The 22,602-nt window shown below is 47.6% G+C and overlaps 1 protein-coding gene and 1 non-coding gene across 4 annotated transcripts; both read left to right on the forward strand.

Annotated features, from left to right (window-relative positions):
- Nucleotides 1-1,784: 1,784 nt before the first annotated feature.
- On the forward strand, nt 1,785-17,702 carry Slc35e3 (solute carrier family 35 member E3). Of its 3 annotated transcripts, none has more exons than XM_006973365.4 (5): nt 1,785-2,416; nt 3,272-3,382; nt 8,080-8,238; nt 9,143-9,225; nt 14,692-17,702. In XM_006973365.4, the coding sequence occupies exons 1-5, from the start codon at nt 2,015-2,017 to the stop codon at nt 14,876-14,878; spliced, it is 942 nt and encodes a 313-aa protein (XP_006973427.1). In that variant the 5' UTR covers nt 1,785-2,014; the 3' UTR covers nt 14,879-17,702. The 3 variants fall into 3 exon arrangements, with proteins under 3 accessions (XP_006973427.1, XP_042119075.1, XP_042119074.1); XM_042263141.2 differs by having other exon boundaries at nt 1,863-2,416; nt 9,143-9,250; nt 14,592-17,702; XM_042263140.2 differs by lacking the exon at nt 3,272-3,382 and having other exon boundaries at nt 1,863-2,416.
- Nucleotides 17,703-21,600: 3,898 nt separating this feature from the next.
- On the forward strand, nt 21,601-21,749 carry LOC121823834 (U12 minor spliceosomal RNA). Its single transcript, XR_006065479.1, has one exon. It is a non-coding gene; the product is annotated as a U12 minor spliceosomal RNA (small nuclear RNA).
- Nucleotides 21,750-22,602: the final 853 nt, after the last annotated feature.

Here is a 22,602-nt window from a genome sequence, read left to right on the forward strand (position 1 = left end):
ATTTTTAAATGGAGCTGGAGAGATGGCTCAGCAGTTAAGAGCATTGGCTGCTCTTCCAGAGGACCAGGATTTATTTCCCAGCATACATATGGTGACCCACAACCGTCTGTAATTCCAGTTCCAGAAGATCTAATGCCCTCTTTTGGCCTCTGTAGGCACCAGGCATAAACAAGATGAACAGAGATACATTCAAGCAAAACATCCACATAAAAATAAAAATTAGCCTGGACCCACATGGGCAGAAAACAATCAGCAGTAGCTCCATCTTCAGATGATCTGACCCCTCTGGCAAGAGCACCTGCACTTAGGTTGCCTAACTCGGCCCGGAGGGAGCCCTTGGTCTCTGCGGGGTGCAGGGTGATTGACATCTGTGACAGGTCACCCGACTCCCCCGATGATGTCTCTCGAGCTTGGAGACCCGGCAGCGCAGATTCCCCGCCAAGGTTACACTCACATACATACACATGATTAGAAATAAATCTTCTCTTATTCAAGAAAGGGGTTATGTAGTAGTATTGTTGAACCAATACTAGTTTTCTTAGGTGTGATCATTGGAGTTGTGGCAATGTAGAGAAGTGCCTCCCCTCATCCTTAGGAGATGCACACTGAAATATTTAGGGTTCAAAGTCATAAGATCTGCACTTTATATTGAGATAGTTAAGCTTTAAAATTAAAGTCTACACAGTTAAAGCAGGGGCTGGAGAGATGGCTCAGCAGTTAAGAGCATTTGACTGTTCTTCCAGAGGACTTGAGTTCAATTCCCAGCAACCACACGGTGGCTCACAGTTAAAGCAACATAGTAAAATAGGAACATTCTAAAGGGAAGAGGAATGTTCATCATTCTAATCTTTCAACTTCCCTTTACATTTTTTGTCAAGATAAAAGGTTTACACAGTGTTCAAAAACTGTAGCAGAACTGAGTATGCAATGTGGGTAATAATGGAACTTTGATTCTGACTTTATCCCAAACCAAAGGGATCAGAATGCATGATGTGAAATTCACAAAGAATCAATAAAAGTTGAGAAAAAACAGTGAATATTAATTTTTATTTCCAAATAATAATACACACAAAACTTGAATGTCCTCTCCAACCCCAAAACTTTGAAGTCGTACTTCACATTTGCTACTATAATAAGCAAATAATATCTTGGTCATACAGGAAAATGTACTTGCTCCTTAGGTTTACAAAGAATTTGTTGGTGAAAGATGTAGTATCTGTGGTTTAAAGTTTTTCGAGGCAAATACACCAAAATATTTTCAAATCTACATTCTGAGTATATGACGGCTATACTGTCTCCAATGTTTAGACTTCTAAAGATAATTAAAAGTACGCAGAGTAAGCCGGGCGGTGGTGGCGCACGCCTTTAGTCCCAGCACTCGGGAGGCAGAGCCAGGCGGATCTCTGTGAGTTCGAGGCCAGCCTGGTCTACCAAGTGAGTTCCAGGAAAGGCGCAAAGCTACACAGAGAAACCCTGTCTTGAAAAACCAAAAAAAAAAAAAAAAAGTACGCAGAGTAATGCTTTCCCCTCTGCAGAGGATTAAAACTGTTCAGCACCCTTGGAGTGTAACCTTGGCGGGGAGTCTGCGGCTCCGGGTCTCCAAGCTCGAGAGACATCATCGGGGGAGTCGGGTGACCTGCCACAGATGTCAATCACCCTGCACCCCGGAGAGGCCAAGGGCTCCCTCCGGGCCGAGTTAGGCAACCGGGCGGGCAGCGTTCGGCGCCCGGAGCGCCTGCGCGGCGGAAGTGCGAGCAGGATCACGTGGGCGCGCGGGGAGGGGCGGGGCCGGGAGGAGCCGCGGCCGCGTCCCCGCTCCGAGGGCGGCGGCCCGGGAACCTGGCTGGCGCATGCCTGTCTCCGGCCGGACCGTGAGGCGGGCTTGCGGCTGCGGCACGCGGCGGTGGAGGGCCCGGGTAGCCGGAGAGCGGCCGGGCGCCCCGCGGGGACGCTGGACAGCCCGGGTTTGGCCGACGGTGCTGCTGCCCCGCCGCCGCCGCCGCCGGCGGGCATCATGGCATCGCTGGCCGACCGGGTCCGGGGCAACGGGCGCATCGCCGCGGGGCTCCTGTTCAACTTGCTGGTGTCCATCTGCATCGTGTTCCTCAACAAATGGATCTACGTACACCACGGCTTCCCCAATATGAGCCTGACCCTGGTGCACTTCGTGGTCACCTGGCTGGGCTTATACATCTGCCAGAAACTGGACATCTTTGCCCCCAAAAGTCTGCCGCTCTCCAAGCTCCTCCTCCTGGCCCTCAGCTTCTGTGGCTTTGTGGTCTTCACCAACCTCTCTCTACAGAACAACACCATAGGCACCTATCAGCTGGCCAAGGCCATGACCACGCCGGTGATCATAGCCATCCAGACTTTCTGGTACCAAAAGAGCTTCTCCGTCAGAATACAGCTCACGCTGGTGAGTAGCTGCAGCTGCTGCTGCTGCTGCTGCGTGCGCCAGCGCGTCCCGGGCCACCTACGTGGTTGTCTTGCTCCCCGGGAAAATTAAATGCACCTTTGCTTATAGCCTGGCACCCCGAGGCCTTGTCCCGATCATCCTGACTCCCCACACGAGTCTATAATTTAGTGACCGTCTGGCTTATTTTGGAGAGGGTTGGAAAAAGCCATTTGGCACTCCGCTGGCTCTTAGTAAAAGGGTGTGTTCCTGTGGGTTTTAGAACTACCATGTGATGGAAATCTTTAAATGCTGTGATTGGTGAGCGGGGAAAGCTGCCTTAGGTGGTACAGTTACAAGTGTCAGGATATCTGCCAAAGCTTAACCTGGAAAGGGGGGAGGGGGAGTCCTCCTACCCCCGGGGAATCGAACCACGTATCATAACGATGAAATGGTTTAGCATAAAATATCTCAGGATATGCCTTCAGTGGCATACTGCTGGGGTGTCTGTATCTTTAAATAAAGAGTCATTAAAAGAGCGTTAGCACTTAGTGGTTCTTAGTATTTCAGGTCCTAATGCTTTCCTTACACGTGTATGTATGTGCATGTGTTAAGTACTGGTTTGGAGGTCCATTTACTTACCTGGAAATGCATATCGTATTTCCTTTAAAAGCACAATGCATGACTCATTATTTACCCCCCAGATGTAAGTTGTATGTGGATGTCTGCAGAGTCACAACATTTTACATAGGATTGGCAGTTTTCCCAAACGAAGAAAAACCATCCAGTTCAGTGCTCCCTGGTGATGCCTTTGATTAATTTTGTGCGGCACTGTTCTTGAATTTAATCTCAACAGCATTTGCCTCTTTCTCTTCACAGATCCCTATAACTGTAGGTGTCATCCTAAATTCTTATTACGATGTGAAGTTTCATTCCCTTGGATTGGTGTTCGCTGCTCTTGGTGTGTTAGTTACATCCCTTTATCAAGTGGTTGGTAATTTTTTTTTCTTTATGTGCCTGTTTAGCAGATTTCGTAAATTTTGAAGCTGTATCCCAAGGTTTAGAAAATACAGTATAGAGACAATAAACTGTTGGGAAGAAAGCATAATTGATAAATTGTCTAACTTCTGGTGAAGAGGAGACAGAGAAACTTGGGTGTGTGATGTTCACCAAATGCCCATTTGTAAGTGCCCAATACCCACGCTTAAGCATCAGAGTTTGGGACAAATTTGTTTTTGTTTTTTTTTTTTCCTGGGAAGTCTTTAGAAAATGAGCAATAAGGCTTTGCTTCATAAGTTTGTTGATTATTTGTCATTTGCTCTGTAAGTTTAAAGCTGTTCTTAAGCACGCATATACTTCCAAACATTTGAACATGAAAAAAATCAGATGTAAATATTTTAAACTCAAAAGAAGTGTTGGCGTTAGGACTCTGATTGGCTTTTAATAATTTGTCTATGTTGATAGAGTGGTTTCTAGGTTTTTAATTTCTTGTACAAACACAGTCCCTTGCCTGTAGCCAGGATTCATTTTTTCATGGATTTTTTTTTTTCATGGATTCCATTCATTACCATAAATTCCCAACAAGCTGGTTTTTGTATCCTGTATAGTGGGGAGAAATAACAAGGGGTAGGAAACAGTGAAACAGTATTCTCTCTATACTGAAAACCTTGGTCTGGACATTCTGGGTGTGCCTGCATGAGGAATCAAAGCCAAAATGTAACCAATGTTACCTCTGTCACAGTTGTCCACAGGTGATAAAGGAAGGCATTCTGGTTAGGAATGTTTGTTCAGTACTACACCCTAGCACCTAGGTTGTCTTGCTCCCGGGGAAAATAACTGTTTGATGGTAGTGATTGCCCCAGAAACATTGTTACAGAAAATACTATCCTTGGGGGCAGGCACTGAGGATTGGACCCACAGCCACTTTGCATTCTAAGCAAGCACTGTACACTGAGCTAAAGCACTCTGTACACCGAGCTAAAGCCAGCTAACAACTTCACCCACTGCTACTACTGTTTCCAAGACTTCTAGGGTGCTGGTTGTCCTAGGGGTCGAACTCAAGACCTTACACACCAGGCAAGCACTCCACCACTCAGTTACACCCCCAGCTCTCTTTACTTTTTATTTTTACACTCATTTTGTTTGTATGCGCCAGTACACATATGTGCATGCACAGGCCAGTCACTGTGGGCATATAGAGGTCAGAGGGCAACTTTTAGAGGCCAGAGTGCTCTCTCCTACCACGTGGGTCCCTAGGATCGAACTTTGGTCGTCAGGCTTGGCAGCGGGGACCTTTACCCACTGAGCCATCCCATCTCTCCTCTTAGTACTTTTTGTTGTAGTCAGTTTTATTTCTGTTTTGAGACAGGACTGTGTTGCTCTGGCTGACCTGGAACTTACAGAGCTCTGCCTGCCTTCCAAGTGCTGGGATTGAGCCACCGTGCCTGGCCTCTCCTTCTGCTTTTTGAGAAAGAATTACAGGCATGTGTTTCCACACCTGGTCTACTTGTTAAATATTAGAGTTTCTTTTACTCCTTATACATATTTTCAGTTCACAACACTCACCACTTTTTTTGGTGGCCATTTTTGTCCTAGAAAGTTTCAAGCTTGCTGTAGATCAGGATCAAAAGGTTCTGTATCCCTGAGATTTGCAAAGAGGTTGATCAAGGAATGACTGAAGAACAGTGGGCAAAGGTTCTGGCCCAATAAACAGCAAAAGTACTGTGCCAGAATAGGTAGATGCCCCCCCCACATACACACACAGATTCCTTTTAAACAAAATTATATCTGCCTCTTTTTTTAAAAATTACACTCATGCTATTAATTACATTTGTGGTATTCATTGATTACATTCACAGTATTCATTCATTAACTATATTTATGATATTCATTAATTACATTAATCGCATTGATTTATTACATTCATGATATTATGTCCTGATTCTACTGTCCATTTGTGGGGCTTATCCATTGCACAAAACAGAAACTCTGTACTTAGGAAATCATTGTTCTGTATTCCTTCCTTCTCCATCTTGAGCTAACGTCTAATCTTTCTGTCTCTATGAATTTGTATATTCTATATATTTCATATATCTGCCTCTTGTATCCATCCTATTTGGCTTCTAAGTTATTTGTTCTGTTGCTGCTGGGAACATTAAGAGACGTTGGAAGAAGCGTCTTCAGCTCTTAGCTGGGGAAATAGTGGGCTTGTTTGTATGACAGACAATTCCTGTATGTTCACCCTGAGGAAAGGATGAGGAAAGGTCACCTACCCTTCCAGACACATATGAGACTCATCATTCCATAGCCAGCTCAGGAGAGTCCCTCCATGCCACAAAAAGTCCCGAGCAGCGGCACTGAGGCAGAAGTAGCGGCTGTGCACTCGGAATGGCCAGGCTAGACCAGAGGGAAACTTGTTAGGTTGGAGGCGCAGACGTTTGCTTGCCGCTGAAGTATTGAGACGCGTCTTTTGATAGGTGTCAAAGCACGGAGCATGTGGGGAGAGCTTGCTGTATTTAGTGAGGCTAGACCGTAGGTCTGTTGTGGGAGGGTGATGCTGAGTGGCTAATACCGGATGGCAAAGTCTTGCTGTCACTCGGGAAATGTCGTTATTCTGCTGATGCGGCGAAGAATTGGGAAGAGGCTTTGCCCAGCCTTATATTTAAGAAAAATGACTCTAGTGACAATGGAGGGTACAGGAGAAAGGAAGGAAAGTGTGGAGACCCTGGCTAGGGCAGGGGTGTGGACATAGGACAGTGAGGCTCTTTGGAAGGAAGAAATTAGTAGACCCCGACTGACTGGAAGTCAGCACAAGAGAACTTCACTTATAGCCCGGAGGAGCTTGGTCTCAAACATGGCCCTGCAGAGCCAGGTGGTGATGCATGCCTTTAATCCCAGCACTCAAGGCAAGTGTATCTCCATGAGTTCGAGGCCAGCCTGATCTACAGAGCAAGTTCAGACCAGGACAGCCAAGGTTACACAGAAACCCTGCTTAAACAAACAAAAAACAAAACAAAACAACACCAGTAACAAAAATCATGGCCCTGCAGACTAAGTGAAAATGACCGGGAAGCTGTGGCGGCTGAGAAGTTACAGATACTCAGGGTATGGGAATGGGGTTGGAGGTCACTGATAGGGTGCTTACCCAGCATGCACGGGGCCCCATGTTCTGCCCCCAGGACCTGGAAGCATTTTTTTTAGAGATGCGCAAGGAAAGAGGTCAGAGCTGTAGGTGACTGCAGATAGGAAAGATGTCGGCCGGGTGGTCCTTTGGATGTGGCCTGGGAGGTGATGGGCCCATTTAAGGAGGATATAGGAGGAATGAAGGCCAGAGGCTTGGTTGAGACAGCCATCCCAGGTATGGCAGACGGGGAAGCTACCACAGGCAGGAAGGTGAGCCCGCACGGTCTGCAGCCTTCCTGGTTTTGCCAACTGTGGTCAGTGCTCCTATAGGCGGGCTGGGGAAGAATCAGTTCTTTGTCCTTTATATTCTCAGAAGACGGCTCATGAAAGATGGCGGGAGTGTGGTTCCAATGCCCTGCGTCTCCATCTGGGTCTTGCTAAATTCCTATAGAGTTGCTTTGTGTAACAGAATAGCTAGGCTTAGGAAACTGGTCTGCAGAGGTTGTTCAAAAGCCAGGCTGTGTCTGCCAGACCTGCCTCACACTGCCGGCTTCTCTTCAGAGCCTCTCTGTAGTCATGTTTGTGAAGTATTTTGAGGACATGGGATGTGAGGTTTTGAGGTTTTTACTGAATGGAACAGCATTGTAGGGTTCTGTTTACTCCGTGGCACCCAGGTGGCATGTGGCAAGTCCAACCCACAGAAGAGTTCTCTGGAGAGGAAAACATCTTTCTGCCATTGATTGGGCTTTTATTATTTATTTATTTATTTATTTATTTATTTATTTATTTATTTATGGTTTTGGTTATAGGTTTTTCTAAGATCGATTATTTATTTATTTATTTATTTATTTATTTATTTATTTATTTATTTATTTATTTTATGGATGAGTGCTCTAATTGCCTGTATGCATTTAGGCCAGAAGGGGGCATCAGATCCCCCTGGAGATGGTTGTGAGCCACCATGTGGGTGCCAGGAATTGAACTCAGGACCTCTGAAAGAGCAGCCCATGCTCTTAACCGCTGAGCCATCTCTCCAGCCCCGCTGATTGGGTTTGAAGGTGGCTCTGAAGTCCACGTACCTTTAAGGCCACAGATGGGAGTCCACCTAGAATGAGAGAGATTCTAGTTCACTGGCCCGTGGTAATCCAGTCCAGCCACGATGGTTTTTCTCCGTCTTTCCTTCTGTTTTCATGAGGAAAGCAGCCCTGACACTGCCTTTGTATCCCCACTTCTCACCTGATTTGCTCTTCCCGCCATGTTGTTTTTTCCTGTGCCCTGATGCACGGGGGCTCCTGGGTGCGTTTACTCCCGCTGTTGAGTAGAATCCCGGGAGTAGAGGGGTGCTGCTTTCCTGTCGAAGGCATCGTCAGGAAGTCAGGAGATCGGCACACGCTGTGCTCATAGAGCTCCTTTATCTGAGGCGCTCACGGTCATCCCTGTCCCCCCACTCTTTAAAACCTTGTGGGATAATGAGGTGCGTCCTCTTCCCCTGGCCGGACCCTGCGCGGCTTTGACTGAACGATGCTCTCCTGGGTACCTGACGTGTCTTCTCTCCCGGTTTTCAGTGGGTGGGAGCCAAGCAGCACGAACTGCAAGTGAACTCCATGCAGCTGCTGTACTACCAGGCTCCCATGTCCTCCGCCATGCTGCTGGTGGCCGTGCCCTTCTTTGAGCCGGTGTTCGGAGAGGGAGGAATATTTGGCCCCTGGTCAGTTTCTGCTCTGGTAAGTCCTGGTTGTTTGGGTGCCTAAGAAACGGCAGTAGCCACTCCCCTCCTAAGGCAGTGTTTAGATTTTGGAGTACAGCCTCAGTTCTGTTCTCACATCTCACCCCATGGTTGCTCTCTAAGGAAGGCCAGGTTAAGGCTTATTTTCACATGGAGAAACTGAGGCACAGGAAAAGGAAGGGACTCACCTGGACTGGGACAGCCGGGCAGTGAAACCAGGTCGCGGTTCACATTTCCCAATGCCCAGTTACCATCTAGAGTCCATGCCAAACTAGAGTCCACACATAATTTGGGCGCTGTGTTTTAATTTTATATTTTTACTATGTAATTGTAAAAAAAAAAATGGCTTTGTTTCATATAAATACAACATTCTCATTGGATAGATTTTTGAATATACATAAAAATATGAAGACACTGGAGCCCCCCCAGAAGCCTAAGATATCTCATTACTATTTTTTGTTTCTGATCTCCTGCCTTGAGATTTATGTAGAACCTATTATCTGGCTGCCCACCAACAATGTAGATCTCAAGAACCATTACGTGGGCTGTAAGCTTTCTGTCTAATGCTCCCTCTTAAGTAATGGAGAAATAGCCTAGCAGAGTGGGTGAGGAGCACAAAGCAGGTCTAAATATTAGCACTAGTCTTTACCAGCTGTGGTAGGGAGTTTGTCTTGTGTGTTTGTTTTGAGACATGCTCTTACTGTGAAGCTCTGACTGGCCTGGAACTCTGTAAGCCACTGGCCTCAAACTTGCAGTGATCCTGCATCTACTTTATTTAATGTGTATAGCTGAGATTACCAGCATGTGACATCTTGTTTAAATGGGTGACGTTAGCATTTTTGCATATTCTTAATGAGACATATTTGTGCCTGGTTATAATGTTTCTCTTGGTTTATTTGTAGCTTATGGTACTGCTGTCTGGGGTAATCGCTTTCATGGTGAACTTATCGATTTATTGGATCATTGGGAACACATCGCCGGTCACGTATCCTTTCCATGCACTTTCAAGTGTGGGTAGCCTTTGTTTCCCATTTGTTAAGTAGGCTGGGTTATTTTAACCTGTTTCTATTGTTATAGTTCGTTAGTATTTTTTTTTTCTTCATGTATGTCTGTGCACACATGCATGCCTGATGCCTTTGGAGGCCAGAGAAACCATCGATTCCCTGGAGCTGAGGTTACAGATGGCTGTAAACTGCCAAATGGGTGCTGAGAATCCAACCCCGGTCCTCTGGAAGAGCAGCTAGTGAGCTTACCTGCTGAGACTTGGCTCTAGCCCCTTAATTTTTTGAAAACGTCTTTCCACACTAGTGCCTATGGAATTTATTAACTGGGGAAATGAGCTTGCTTTCTGTAAAGGAACACTTTTGAGTTTTCTTATTTAGTAGTGACCTTTTCTCTTATAAAAACTGACTTAGCACCATGACTTGCCAAGAGTGGGCCTAAGTGATGTTTACTGAATGAATAATGGGGCGGAGGCTGGGGTTTGAGTCCGTTTTCAGGTATCTGGGGTGATAAAGTAGAGGTGTGGGCTGCTTATGTGACGAAAGGTAATTTCATACCCTGGGCATCTGATTTGGAGTGGGTCTATATTTATTTGGAAATGGGTGTTCTTGTTTCCAAATAAATAAATGTTCTTAATATTCCAGATTTTTAGAAAATGAAGTTGTATGTTGAAGGATAAACTCCACGGCCAGTTCTCACCACGCTGCCTGCCTGCCGTTCTATCTTTGCATTTCACTTTGCCCTACTTTTAAGCAAATGTGAAGAATGAATTTCCCCATCTGAAAGAAGTAGTTTAGTTATGTTTTATTTCAAGAGTATACTGACTTAAAGCTGGGTGTAATGATGCTTCATGCCTGTAATCTCAGGACTTGGAAGGCTGAGGCAGAGGATTGCCGTGTGTTTGAAGCCAGCCTGGGCTATAAATAACTGAGATCTCACTTATTAAAAACTGGAGAGAAAAAAAGTATGCTGATTTATATAAGTGAGTAAATACTGAGATGTCAAAAGTACAAAGCCTATTTTCCAAATATCAGTAAGTAACAACGACTCTGATTTCTTTCACAACCCCAGTACTTAATATGTGTTGTGTGCCTGGTGCTGTTGTGTAAACAGATCATTTAATTCTCGTCAGAGCTCTGTGAAGGAAAAGTCTGTCATTTTACAGCCAAGGAAAGAGCCACAGAGATACAATAACTTGACTCACGGAAGATCGCACGGTGAAAGAGAAGAGATTATGGCTCCGTGGTGCAGCACTGACCAGCATGAGCAGAGCCCTGAGTTCAACCCCGTTACAGAATAAGAAACTAAAGGGCGTGGCTGAGAAGTGCGCTGCCCAGGTTTGAACCCACAAGCTATGTATGCCTCATGCCATCAAATCTAGGCCTCCAAGAATGCGCCTTGGTTCGAAGCATTCATTCAGGGCTCAAGAGTTGGCTCTGTGGTGAAGAGCACTTACTTAGCGCTCTTCCAGAGGACCCAAGTTCCGTTCCCAGCACCCACAGCTCACAGCAGTCTGTAACTCCAGTTCAAGGGGATTCAGTGCCCTCTTTTGGCTCCAGAGGCACCAGGCACTCAGATAGTACAGAGATTTACATGCAGGCAAACTAGTCATTCACATTAAACAAACAAGCAGAAGCATTCATTCAACAATATCTATTGAATAGGCACTGCAGACCGTTACTTGATTTAATGGATCTTTATACTGGACATATACTATATGTGTAGATACTATATACTATGTATCAGCACTCATGGTACGGTAGTGAACCAAAGCAATGAAAAGTCTCCTGCTTTATAGACTTAATTCTATCGAGGAGGCCAGACCACAAACATGAAGAAGAATTCAATATGAATCTGTAGTAATGGGTACTGTGAAGAGCCACAGGGAAAATATAATAAAGCAGGAAGGCGGGCATGTAATGTCTAGGGAAAGGATTGGAGTCAGTAGACTAGTCGGGTGGCCTCAGGAAGGTGACTCTGAAAGACATGAGGTTGGGAAGAGCATTTAGACAGTGGCAGCAGCAGGTGAGGGGCCTGAGGAGGGTCTGAGCAGGGTGAACACAGGAAGCAGGGGCGTTCCCTGAGAAGCAGGGGGAGCTGGGCCAAGTGGAGCTCTCACCTGCATGAGGTGAGAAGCCACAGGGGTGTGGAGCAGAGATGTGACCTGGCCTCGCAGCCTCATGGAAGCACTGTAGATGCCTGTGGTGCCCAGCGGGGTTTCTCAGCACTGTAGATGCCTGTGGTGCCCAGCGGGGTTTCTCACCTCGTGCTGCCCACCCTGAGGGATGGACAGCAGCATGGCACGTCTCTGCCACTAGATGCCAGGAACCCCCCCCCCAGCCCCACCCCAACTGTCAAAAATGTCTGCGGCCATTGCTCACGTGGTTGAAGAAAATTGGAAAAGGTGAGAAGCGGGGAGACTATCAGTTTCTAATGCCACCTAAATTCCTAATCCGTAAATACTAGCTCGTGGGGCTGCAGGGGTGGCCCAGTGGTTCAGAGCACTTGCTCTTTATACAGAGGATCTGAGCTCAGTTCTTGACACTCACAATAGGCAGCTAGCTCACAACTGCTTGTAAGTCCAGCTCTAGGGGATCTGATGTCCTCTTCTGGCCGACACACACACAGACATACTGCATGTACTTACACACATAGACACACACTTCATGCGCACACACACACACACACACACACATACAAATACATACAAATGAGAAGTCCTGGGCTTCTGGACACATTTCCGAGCAGCACCGACAGGTGTCCTGAACAGTTATATATGGAGAATGTGATAAGGGCGGGTCCCGTATATTTGGCAGTGGCTGTCTAGGGAGGAGGTCTGAGGTGCAGGTAGAGTTCCTGTTGCAGGGTTCGGGGACCAGGCGTCAGCTACAGGTAGTCCTGAGTCAGTGTAAAGATGTGATGTGAGTGGTGACTCGGATTACCCAGTCAGAGGAAAGACGCGCAAAGACTGAATCCTGGGCACTGTACCTTCGGAGTTCTCAGAGGGGAGAAGGGGACTAGGCAGGGGAGCCCCAAGGGGAGGAGAGTGATGATGGGTCCACCGGAGGAGGAGGGGTAGGGAGCACTGAGTCAGGTTGGAGAAAGATTGGCAGTTGGTCCCAGACCTAGCGAGGCAAGGCCCCTGACAGTTTGACCAGAGCACTCTGGGCTGAGGCCAAGGCAGGCTGGAGCGGAAGGGAGAACTGGAACTTAAGCCCTTTGTTTTCAGTTCCTGAAAAGAACCACCATAGAGCATCGTTAAAGGTGCCTTCCCTGTTCATAAATGACTTTGACAGGCCATGAGCTACCTAGCAGGGCTGGAATAGTTGAAGCTGATGAGTTAGTAGCAGTACATTTGAAGATAGCGCATAATTGAGATAAGGTGTCTCTCACTGTGGTATTGTGATAGCCATCCTGGCCACATCCTCTGCTTCTCCGATACCAACTCCACTGAATCAAAAAAAAAAAAAAAGCCGGTACTCTGGTGGCTGCCCACATTCCCCTGAGGGCCGCTGCTAAGCGGGTCCCTTTTTGATTTTTGATTGGTGCTTTTTTTGTTTCATGGAACAGTCTCATGTAGCCCAGGCTGGTCTCAGATTTACTATGTAGCTGAGGATGACCCTAACCTCAATCTTCCTGCTTCAGCCTCCTGAGAGCTGGGATTACAGGGCTGCATCACCATGCCCAGCTGCACTGTTTTTGAAACCGAGTAGAGAGCCTGAGCGTAGAGGTCAGACAGAGCTAGGCCTCTGCTCAGATCTACCACTTCCTGTGAGCTAAGTGTATTGTGGGAGCTCCTGCGGTTCCACTGAGGTCACTTACGAACTGAGGGACGTAGGGTTGGGTTTAGTCAGCTCATTGTCCCCATCGCTGCAAAGAGGCTGGGGTGAGGGAAACGGCAGAGAAATGAGGTGCAGTAGCATCCACAGCTCTGGGCGGTCCTGTCAAGCACGGGCAGTTATTACACTCTAGGTAACTTACAGTCCACGTGATGGTGCTTACTGTAGACTGGAAGCTTCGCGGGTGTTAATTATTTAATCCACATCAATCGTGTAAGGTAGACACAAGACATCTTACCATTTAATAGGCAGGGAAACTGAGGCATAGAGTGGCAGCTGCTTCTGTGGTGTTGCTAGGAAGAACACATTGGTTTGTAGCATCCAAAGAGCAATACAATATTAGTTCAGATAGAAAAAATAATAATTATGTGTAAAATGTCAGGAGAATCATTTCTGAGGGGTGTATGTATATGTGGTTTGATTTGATTTGATTTTTTTAATAGGAACAATGACTTGGGAAAAAAATTTAGCCCAGTAATGAACTGCTGTCAGTATATTAGATTACAGCCTGAACTTTGGAGTTAAATAAGTCCACCTTTGTTTAGACTCCCAACACTTGAACTGTGTGTCACTCGGTTATTACAGGCGGTCTGCTGAGGTGACTCAGCAGGTGTACCTTCCCCCAAGCCTGATGACCTGGGTGCATGGGGCTCACATAGTGGGTCCATAATTGTCCTCTGACCTCCATACATGTGCCTTGGCAAGTATGCATGCGTGCACACACACACATAAATATAGTATTTTCTAAAGTCATGAGAATCTCTGGGCCTCCACAGTTGTAAATGGAGAGGTGAGAAGTAGTGGAGGTAGGTGAGATGTCTACGGTAGAGCTCCTCACAGGGTGCCTGGTGCTTTTCTTGCTCCCTCTCCCTCCCTGGCTCCTCTCCCTGGCCCTCCTAACCTTAGGCATCCTGGCAGTTTTCGTTGCCTCAGCTCCCTGTCACGGGGCACAGCTCAGCTCACTGCCAGCGACCGTTTATTAGGAATGCCATCCCGTGGCATAACCACAAACTGCTGCGCCAGTGTCTCCTCTGTGCCCTGCCCTGCACGTCCTGCCTCCTGTGGTACCTCTTCGGAGAGGTCATCGGGATTATACTTGAGGCAGCCTCTTGTCACTTTGGAGTGTGTGCCTTTGTAGTTTATATCCAACCTGGAAGAATAAATTGTGCTGGGGCTACTGAGACAGCTCAGCAGTTGAGAGTTCACCCTGCTCTTGCAGAGGACCTGAGTTTGGTTAACACTCCCATCAGGTGGCCAAAACTGCCTACAACTCCAACTCCAGGGAATCCAACATCCTCTTCTGGCCTCACGGGCATCACATTCACATGTACAGACAGACAGACAGACACACACACATACACAATTTTAATGCCATGTCACCACTTTCAAATCTGTCTGTAAATTGCTAAAACTGTGCCAAAGATAGTGATTGTCACCAAAGCATGTCACCAAAGTGTCTGTTCTTTAAATGCCCGGCAGCTGTTGAGTCCATGTTGCATGTTCTTTGCAGCCCCTGGTAGCCCGTGCCATGTGTACACTGTTAACGTGTTGACTCTGTGACCCGCACATCTGGCTCTTTGCTCCTTTGTCTCCTTACCTGAACACCTCAGCTACAACATGTTTGGACACTTCAAGTTCTGCATCACCCTGTGCGGAGGCTACATTTTATTCAAGGATCCACTGTCGTTTAACCAGGGACTCGGCATCTTATGCACGCTGTGTGGCATCCTCGCCTATACCCACTTTAAACTCAGCGAACAGGAAGGAAGTAAGAGCAAGCTGGTTCAGCGGCCCTGAGCCTCGGCGGAGAAAAGAACGCTGCACCAAAAAGCTGGGAAATGTATAAGTCCCTGGAGAGGCCACCATGCAGAGTCCACTCAGTGACTTACGGGAAGTATTTTCTTCACAAATCTGACTGTTTTTAGTACCTTTCATCGACTTAATTTTCTAAAACCAAAATGGTTCGAGCTTCTCTTCAAAGACTTTATGAAGCTAGAGCAGTCACTCAGTGGTAGAGTGTCTGCCTAGTATGCATAAGGCCCCGGGCTCAAACTCCAGCCCCTTCAAAGAAACGATACATACTACATCTGAGATGGTTTCATTCTACCAACCAAAATATAGGAAGGTCCGGGTCCATAGGAATGACAAAGGGCTGCCACTCAGTGCTGCAGGCGTGCCCCGGCTTGGTGGCCACGTTGTCCCCAGGAAGGGCACACAGGACTCCTGCCCACTCATCCCTGGTTCCCCCTGTGAGGTTTATTATGTGTTAGTGTATGCAGTGCAGGAGACTGACCCCAGAGTCTAGCACTTGCCAGACACCACCACTGAGCGACACCCACAGACCTGGAGTCTGGGTTTAAATACAAAGAGTGGTTTATGTTAGCTTCTTTATCATTTGGGCAGAGTGATAGTTGTTCTGAGACAGGATCTCACTATGTAAGCCCTGGCTGGTCTGGAATTCTCTACATAGACCAAACTGGCTTTGAACTCATAGAGATCTGCTTTCCCCGCCACCACACCTGGCCTTCGGAGTCTTTTATTATTTCATTGTAGAATTGAAATATTTATAGGAAGCCAACTGCCATAGACGCGATCATAAAACAAACCACAGCTCTGAACGTAGAAACTTGATAAAAGCAGCTCCTCGCTGTCAGACAGGGCAGGGCTGGTGCGCCTCCGATCCCTGGTGTCTGCAAAACTGGGGCAGGACTGCGTGAGGCAGGGCCAGCTCAAGGACAGACTCTGCCCGTGCTCTGCTGAGTGTCTGCGGTTCTAAGTAACTGGTGTCGTAGGAATGGTGGTCTCGTTGGTCCTCTTGTGGTGGCTCTGAGCTTTCAGTGGGCTCTAGCTACTGTATATGGAGTTAAAAACAACAACAAACAAACAAACCCCACGATGAATGACAAAGAGAAGCCTGTAGGGCCAGTGGGTATAGTCCAGTAGTGGGGTACCTACCTAGTACACTGAGGCACTGGTTACAGTCTCCCAGCAACAACAAAAGCAGACTCTACCTGGAATGGGCAGGTCTCTCTTTACCCCCACAACTGCCTTCCCAGCTTGCTCAACCATTTCACGTCACCGATTTCTAATGGCCTCCCTCGCAGCGCGCCCTACGTGAGGAAGCGCGATGGAGGGAGCGTCTTACGGCATTGGGAACTCGGTTGAATCATGCCTCCGTTCCCACGAGGAAAGCTAGAGCAAAGGCTCCCCAAATCCTAGGACGAGCCTCGGTGAAGAGTGAGGAAGGAGTGAAAGAGAAGCGAAAACTGCCTGATATTTAGCTGGTTGTGTGAGGTTTCAGAGGAATAGAGAAGTATCTCTGCTTGAGATGAGTACCTGGTCTCCAGCAAATGGGGTGCCGGGTCTCTGACTGCATCAGTGTGTGTCTGCCTTCGAGTATCTTGACATTTCACCATTAAAAGCAGCCACTGACCTCACAAGAGCAGGAACGTTTTCTAAACATACACTTTCCTGTGAGAAGACAGCTTAAGACAAAGAGCCATGTGTACCTACATTGTGGCAGCAAATTTTATCTTAGATTTTTTTTTTTCACAGAGAAAGGTAACTATTAATATCTCTTGGGGTTTTTGTTGTTGTTGTTCTGTTTTGTTTTGTTTTTCAAGACAGGGTTTCTCTCTGTAGTTTTGGTGCCTGTCCTGGATCTCGCTCTGTAGACCACGCTGGCCTCGAACTTACAGAGATCCACCTGGCTCTGCCTCCCAAGTGCCGGGATCAAAGGCGTGCGCCACCTCCACCCGGCTGTTTTAGGGGTTTTTTTGCTTGTTTGTTTTTTTGTTTTTTCAAGACAGGGTTTGTTTCTCTATGTAGCCCTGGCTGTACTGGAATTCTCTGTAGACCAGACTAGCCTCAAACTCATATAGATCCGCCTCCCTCTGCCTCCCGGGTACTGGGATTAAAGATGTGTGCCGCCACTGCCTGGCGTTTTTTAAGTTTTTTAACCAAATAAAAAAGCCTGGGTCCTATCCTGAGCACTGCCAAAACAAAACCAGAACTTTCAAGTGTTCAGGAAACAGGCTGAAGGTTCCTTGGCCATGTAGACCATGTGGACTTCCAGGACAGCCTGAATTAAGTACTGAGATCCTAATGACAGGAAATAAAAAGGAAAGGAAATATGCCTGTTTTAGGATTCTTTTTTCCTGCCCCATTTAAAAAAATGCAAAGCCTCATGAAACATGTATTTGGAGAATTTCATTGTGTCGGTCTGTTGTCTATCAGTGTATGTGCGCCCATGTTTTTACTGTTCTCAGTTTACAGAGCTCTTGAGCTGAGAATTGCAGAACATGCCATCCTGACTCTATGGATCTTTGGTATTACGTTTAAGAGGCATTTTCTATGTACGTGTAAGTTAGTATGTCACCGTTTCCGAAAAGCTGAAGACAAATGTTCCAGGCCAGAGATCAACTGGTTTCTGTATGTTAAGAACAACTGAGTTAGTTGATTTGTGCTGTGTGTCAATAAAACCTGGGGACCGAGGGTGATTGGATAGGAAGGTGTGTGGGGTTGTAATCGATGGCTGGTGTCTGGAGGCATGAGTAACAGAGTTGGAGAAAGATGAGTCAAGGTATGTTTCCATAAACGAATAAACTGAGTTCTGTTAGAACGACAGGCTGCTCAGCATTTGTTCACCCTGAAGATGACCGTCAAATTGAAAATTCCCGAGGAGAACACACCCCATGCCCTGGCAAGCACGGCACAGACCAGACACAGGGCTGTCTTTTCGGTGCCTGTGGAACTGGGTTTAGTGTCTCCTCTGTCGAATGACTAAACTTCAAGTCTTGCTGAAAATAACAAGGCCCTCTTTTTTTCCCTTCTGTCTCGTAGAGCTCACGAAGAAGCTAGGCTTCTCTGGGTGTGGATGTGCTGGGCTGTTCTGCGTGCAGACCCACAGCTCTATTGCAACAAAATTCCAAGTCCCTTTTCAACTAGTGTGTGTCTGGGGGGAGGGGGGAGGGGGCGCTAGGAAGACAGCGCAGTGGATAAAATACTTGCTGCCCAAACACGAGGACTCAAGTTTGAGTCCCTAGCACCCACATTAAAAAAAAAAAAAAAAGCCAGGCAGTGGTGCACACCTTTAATCCCAGTACTTGGGAGGCAGAGGCAGATGGATCTCTGAGTTTGAGGCCAGCCTGGTCTACAGAGCGAGTTCTAGGACAGCCAGGGCCACACACTGAGACACTGTCTAAAACAAAACAAAACAAAACAAGGCTTGGGGGACTGGAGAGATGGTTCTCACTGGCTGCTCTTCCTGAGAACCTGGTCTGATTGATTGCTGGCATCCACATAACGGTTCATAACCATCTATAACTCCAGTTCCAGGAGATCAATGCCCTTTCCCGGCTCTGCGGGCACCAGGTATGCAAGTGATACACAGACACACACATTATTTTTTTTCTCTGTAGCTGTCCTAGAACTCACTACGTAGACCAGGCTGGCCTTGAACTCTGAGATCTGCCTGCCTCTGCCTCTTTAAAAGCATGTGCCACCCTGCCTCTCCATGCGCGCGCACACACACACACACACACACACACACACACACACACACACACACGTGCACACACACACACACACACACACGTGCACACGCCCATTCACTGCACATAACACTGGAGGAAAACAGAAAGCATTATGATACTGTGAAAGAGGCAGGTGTGGTCATGCATCCCTTGATCCCAGCATTCAGGAGATAGAAGTGGACTTTTGAGTTGGAAGCCAGCCTGATCTATATGGAGAATTCTAGTTCTAGTCAGGGCTATCTACTGTGGCTGTTGTAGCAGCATGCTCGCCAGCTGTCAGGCTGCAAGCTGCAGGCTGTCGGCTGCCTGTTCCGAGTTGGAAAGGAAAGCCCTATTTGCTGAGGGTGCAGTTAGTTATTTGGGCATACTCCTGAGGTCGGGCATGCGTGCGTGCGTGCATGTTTTATACTATCTCAATAACAGATAATACACACTGAGAAATCCTCTGAAATGCAGCCTTTCTTTGCTTTATTTTGTGTGTGTTTTGTATTTTGAAGCAAAGTCTCTCTGTGTAGCCCTGCCTGTCCTGGAACTCACTCTGTAGACCAGACTGGCCTCGAACTCACAGAGATCTGTCTGCCTCTGCCTCCCAAGTGCTGGGATTAAAAGCGTGAGCCACCACTGCCCAGCTCTTTGTTCTATTTTTTTTTTTAAATACTCCCCCAAAGACTTGCTGTTTTAAAAGCACCAATGCTTGAAAGTTTATTTCTGAGCAACATTAGTCACTCAAGGCACGGTAAGTTTGCTTGTTTTGAGATGGGGTGCCACGGACCCAGGCTGGCCTTGATGTGTCACTGAGGATGCTGCAGTCTCTCGCCTTCACCTCCAGAGTGCTGGGATTACAGGGGTACAGGGGTGTGTAGTGTGGGAGCCCGTTCTCAGGTTCCTCATGGCTTTATTCAGCAGATCTGCATAGAGGATGATCAGGACCACGGGCCTGAGTGCAGGTGTCTGAGATGGTCTGCACTTGGCTGTGCTGGGGGAGGAGGTCTTTTGCTCCACCCCTTGGCGTCTTTATAAAAACCCTGGGCCAGAGACAGTTGGGGCCCGTTGGAATAGGTTCCAGGCCCTCTCGAGGCTTTTATTTTCTGTGTATCTCCACAATCTAAATCCTTCTATGTAATATTTCCTGCTGCTCGCACTCAAGAAAACTCTGGGGAGCTATGGGGTTGGTGGGAAAATGCCCCACAGTGTAGCACAATCCTAATTGGTCTTAATAATAAAAACTCAGAGTCAGATAACAGGGTGAAAGCTGAAAGATCAGAGAAGCAGAGCAGCCACTAGAAAGACTTCTTACCTCTAGGAATCCCCAGACTGAAAGAGAGCTGAGGTCCTCTCTCCTCCCGTTTTATATTCCTCTCTATCGCCTCCTGTCTCCACCTCCCTAGTACTGGGATTAAAGGTGTGTGCCACCACTGCCTGGCCTCTATGGTTGACTAGTGGCTGGGTCTGCACTCTGATCTCCAGGCAAGATTTATTTGTTAAAGCACAAAATATCACCACACCCGGCTAAATGTTTAACTTTTAAGGTTTCCTCTTTCAAACGGAATCATCTGTACCATGCATGTGTCTTCATTTTCCTCTTCCTGGGTCTGACTCTGCCCTCAGCCAGTTTCCTGTTTCTGCACTTCCTCTTTCCTCGGTTAGAAATCAGCCTGCAGTCCGTGCACGAGGCATGTGGAGAACCAGCCCCCACACTGACTTACCCCAGGAACTCTTGAATGAGGGATAAGAGACTAAAGTTAGAAATAGAGAGGAGAAAACAGGATAGACTCAGGTGGGTCTGGATCCTTATCCAAACGGGTCCAGAGCTTTATTCCAAAGGGCTATTTATAACAATGCCAAGGGGTGGAGCAAAAGACCTCCCCCTTGCTAGTTACAGTCACCTGGTACCCAGGCCGGTGGTCCAATCAACCTCTTATGCACTCCCGCTGGGCACAGCCACTAGGAAACCTAGTGGGTTCCAACAGTGTGCGTAGGTCTTACCAGGTCAGTCTTGGGGGCATAGAATCGGGTCCAACTGAGAGCAAACTCCCACCAAGTGCAAAGTGGCCTGCTTTGTCCTTCACCATCCTTTGTGTTCCCCATCACTGCGCATGCTCAGTTACGCAGTATCCCTTGTCCCGTCCTCCTTGTGCCTATTAACTCCTCTCCATCATCCCCCACCCCCACCCCAGCTCCCCAGTTCTGCTTCAAGATGAATTGGTAGGAAGAAGGCGCTCTCATCCGTGAGGGAGAGTTCACACTCAAGTGTGATGTATGAGGATCTCCCGCAGAGGGTTGTGACCCCTTTGAAGTCACATGACCCTTTCACGGGGTGGGGTGGAGTGGGGGGGGTCTCCTGAGACCATCCTGCTTATCAGATAGATACGTTACGATTCACAGCAGTAGTAAAAATCACAGTTATGAAGTAATGATGAAAATCGTTGTGTGGTTGGGGGTCAGCACAGCGTGAGGAGCTGTATTAAAGGGTCGCCGTGTGAGGAAGGGTGAGAACCCCTGCTCTAGAGGAAACCTGCAGTAGTAGAGCTCCAGACGCCTGAACACCACAGGAGAGAGCTGCATGAGGAGACTGTGGGTTCCAGCTTGCCCCGGACAAAGCCATCTGGAGTCAACCATTGACTGTCCCCAAGTCATCCTGGTCCGCCTCTCCCAATCCATGTGCATAGTTTCCTAGCACACTATGCACAGACAGACAGCCGTCAGAGTGGGATGCTGGTCTTCTGAGCAGACCCTAGTACAGTCCGCACCAGGGATGTGCCTGTGGACTTTGATGTAGCCTCCAGATGAGCTGGGCATACTCTGGCTCGGATAAGAATCGCTTTTGTCCTGACTAATACAGAAGACCTTTCTTCCAACCCATCTGTATATACCCATGTGCCCCTTACATCCCATGATGCCTTGTACCGGTCTCACATACAAGGCCCATTTTCTTTCGAATTCACACACCACACATCTGGAGGCATGGGTAAGAAACTATAAGGGATGCCTTAAATTTATGAGTAAGGAAAATAACGATTCGGGGTGACGCCCGAGTCCTCACTGCTTTTGCCGGGCAGTGGTGGCGCACGCCTTTAATCCCAGCACTCGGGAGGCAGAGCCAGGCGGATCTCTGTGAGTTCGAGGCCAGCCTGGGCTACCAAGTGAGCTCCAGGAAAGGCGCAAAGCTACGCAGAGAAACCCTGTCTCGAAAAAACCAAAAAAAAAAAAGAAAGAAAGAAAAAAGAAAGAAAGAAACTATAAGGGATGGGGTTGGGGAGGTCCTGCGGGTCCTGCTTTATTGTGGAGTGACCCAATAGACAGACAGCTCTTCAGCCGCATACAAAGCCATTCTTTGAACTCATGAGGAACATCATGAGGCAGACATCCAGGGCTTGGACTCAGCTCTCCTCTCAGGGATGGCGAGCCTGAGACTGTCTCATCCCCAGTAGTTCAATAACGTTCCGGAATGCCGAGACCCCAGCAGCTTGGGTCCTGCAGCTCTGAGTAGGTGTGAGCACGGGAATGTAGAAAGCACAGACACTTGTACAGTAAAGCTGGCTGGGTAAGGGTTTTCTAAACCATTGCAACCCAGAACCTCAGGGTGTTTGTTACATACAGCACGTGTGTGTGTGTGTGTGTGTGTGTGTGTGTGTGTGTGTGTGTGTATGTGTTCTTCTAGGTTGTAAACATCCAGGAGGAGGAAGTCATAGTCATAGGCCTTACACACACACTGCTCAGTCACTCGTGGACACTCCTGTGGACTCCTGAGAAAGCTCTGCTTTTCCTTGAGCCTGGGCCACATGGGAAAGGGTTTGGGCCTGGGCCTGGGAGTCCTTGGATTGGCCATGCGCAATTGGCCATGTCCACAGTGCAGTTCACAGAGGCCCTCACTCACTCAGGACCCAACTCACTCAGAGTTCATCATGTAGGACTGCACTCACCCCAGGTTCACTCACCCAGGACCTTACTCACTCAGGACTGCACTCACTCAGGACTTCATTCACT

This window comes from Peromyscus maniculatus, chromosome 18 (genome assembly GCF_049852395.1).
Source record: "Peromyscus maniculatus bairdii isolate BWxNUB_F1_BW_parent chromosome 18, HU_Pman_BW_mat_3.1, whole genome shotgun sequence".
NCBI classification, from domain to species: Eukaryota; Metazoa; Chordata; class Mammalia; order Rodentia; family Cricetidae; genus Peromyscus; species Peromyscus maniculatus.

Coding starts and splice junctions, on each gene's coding strand:
- Slc35e3 (XM_006973365.4), top strand. CDS start 2,015: ATGGCATCGCTGGCCGACCGGGTCCGGGGCAACGGGCGCATCGCCGCG. Junction 3,383..8,079: donor TTACATCCCTTTATCAAGTG/GTTGGTAATTTT, acceptor CCCGGTTTTCAG/TGGGTGGGAGCCAAGCAGCA. Junction 9,226..14,691: donor GGGAACACATCGCCGGTCAC/GTATCCTTTCCA, acceptor TGAACACCTCAG/CTACAACATGTTTGGACACT.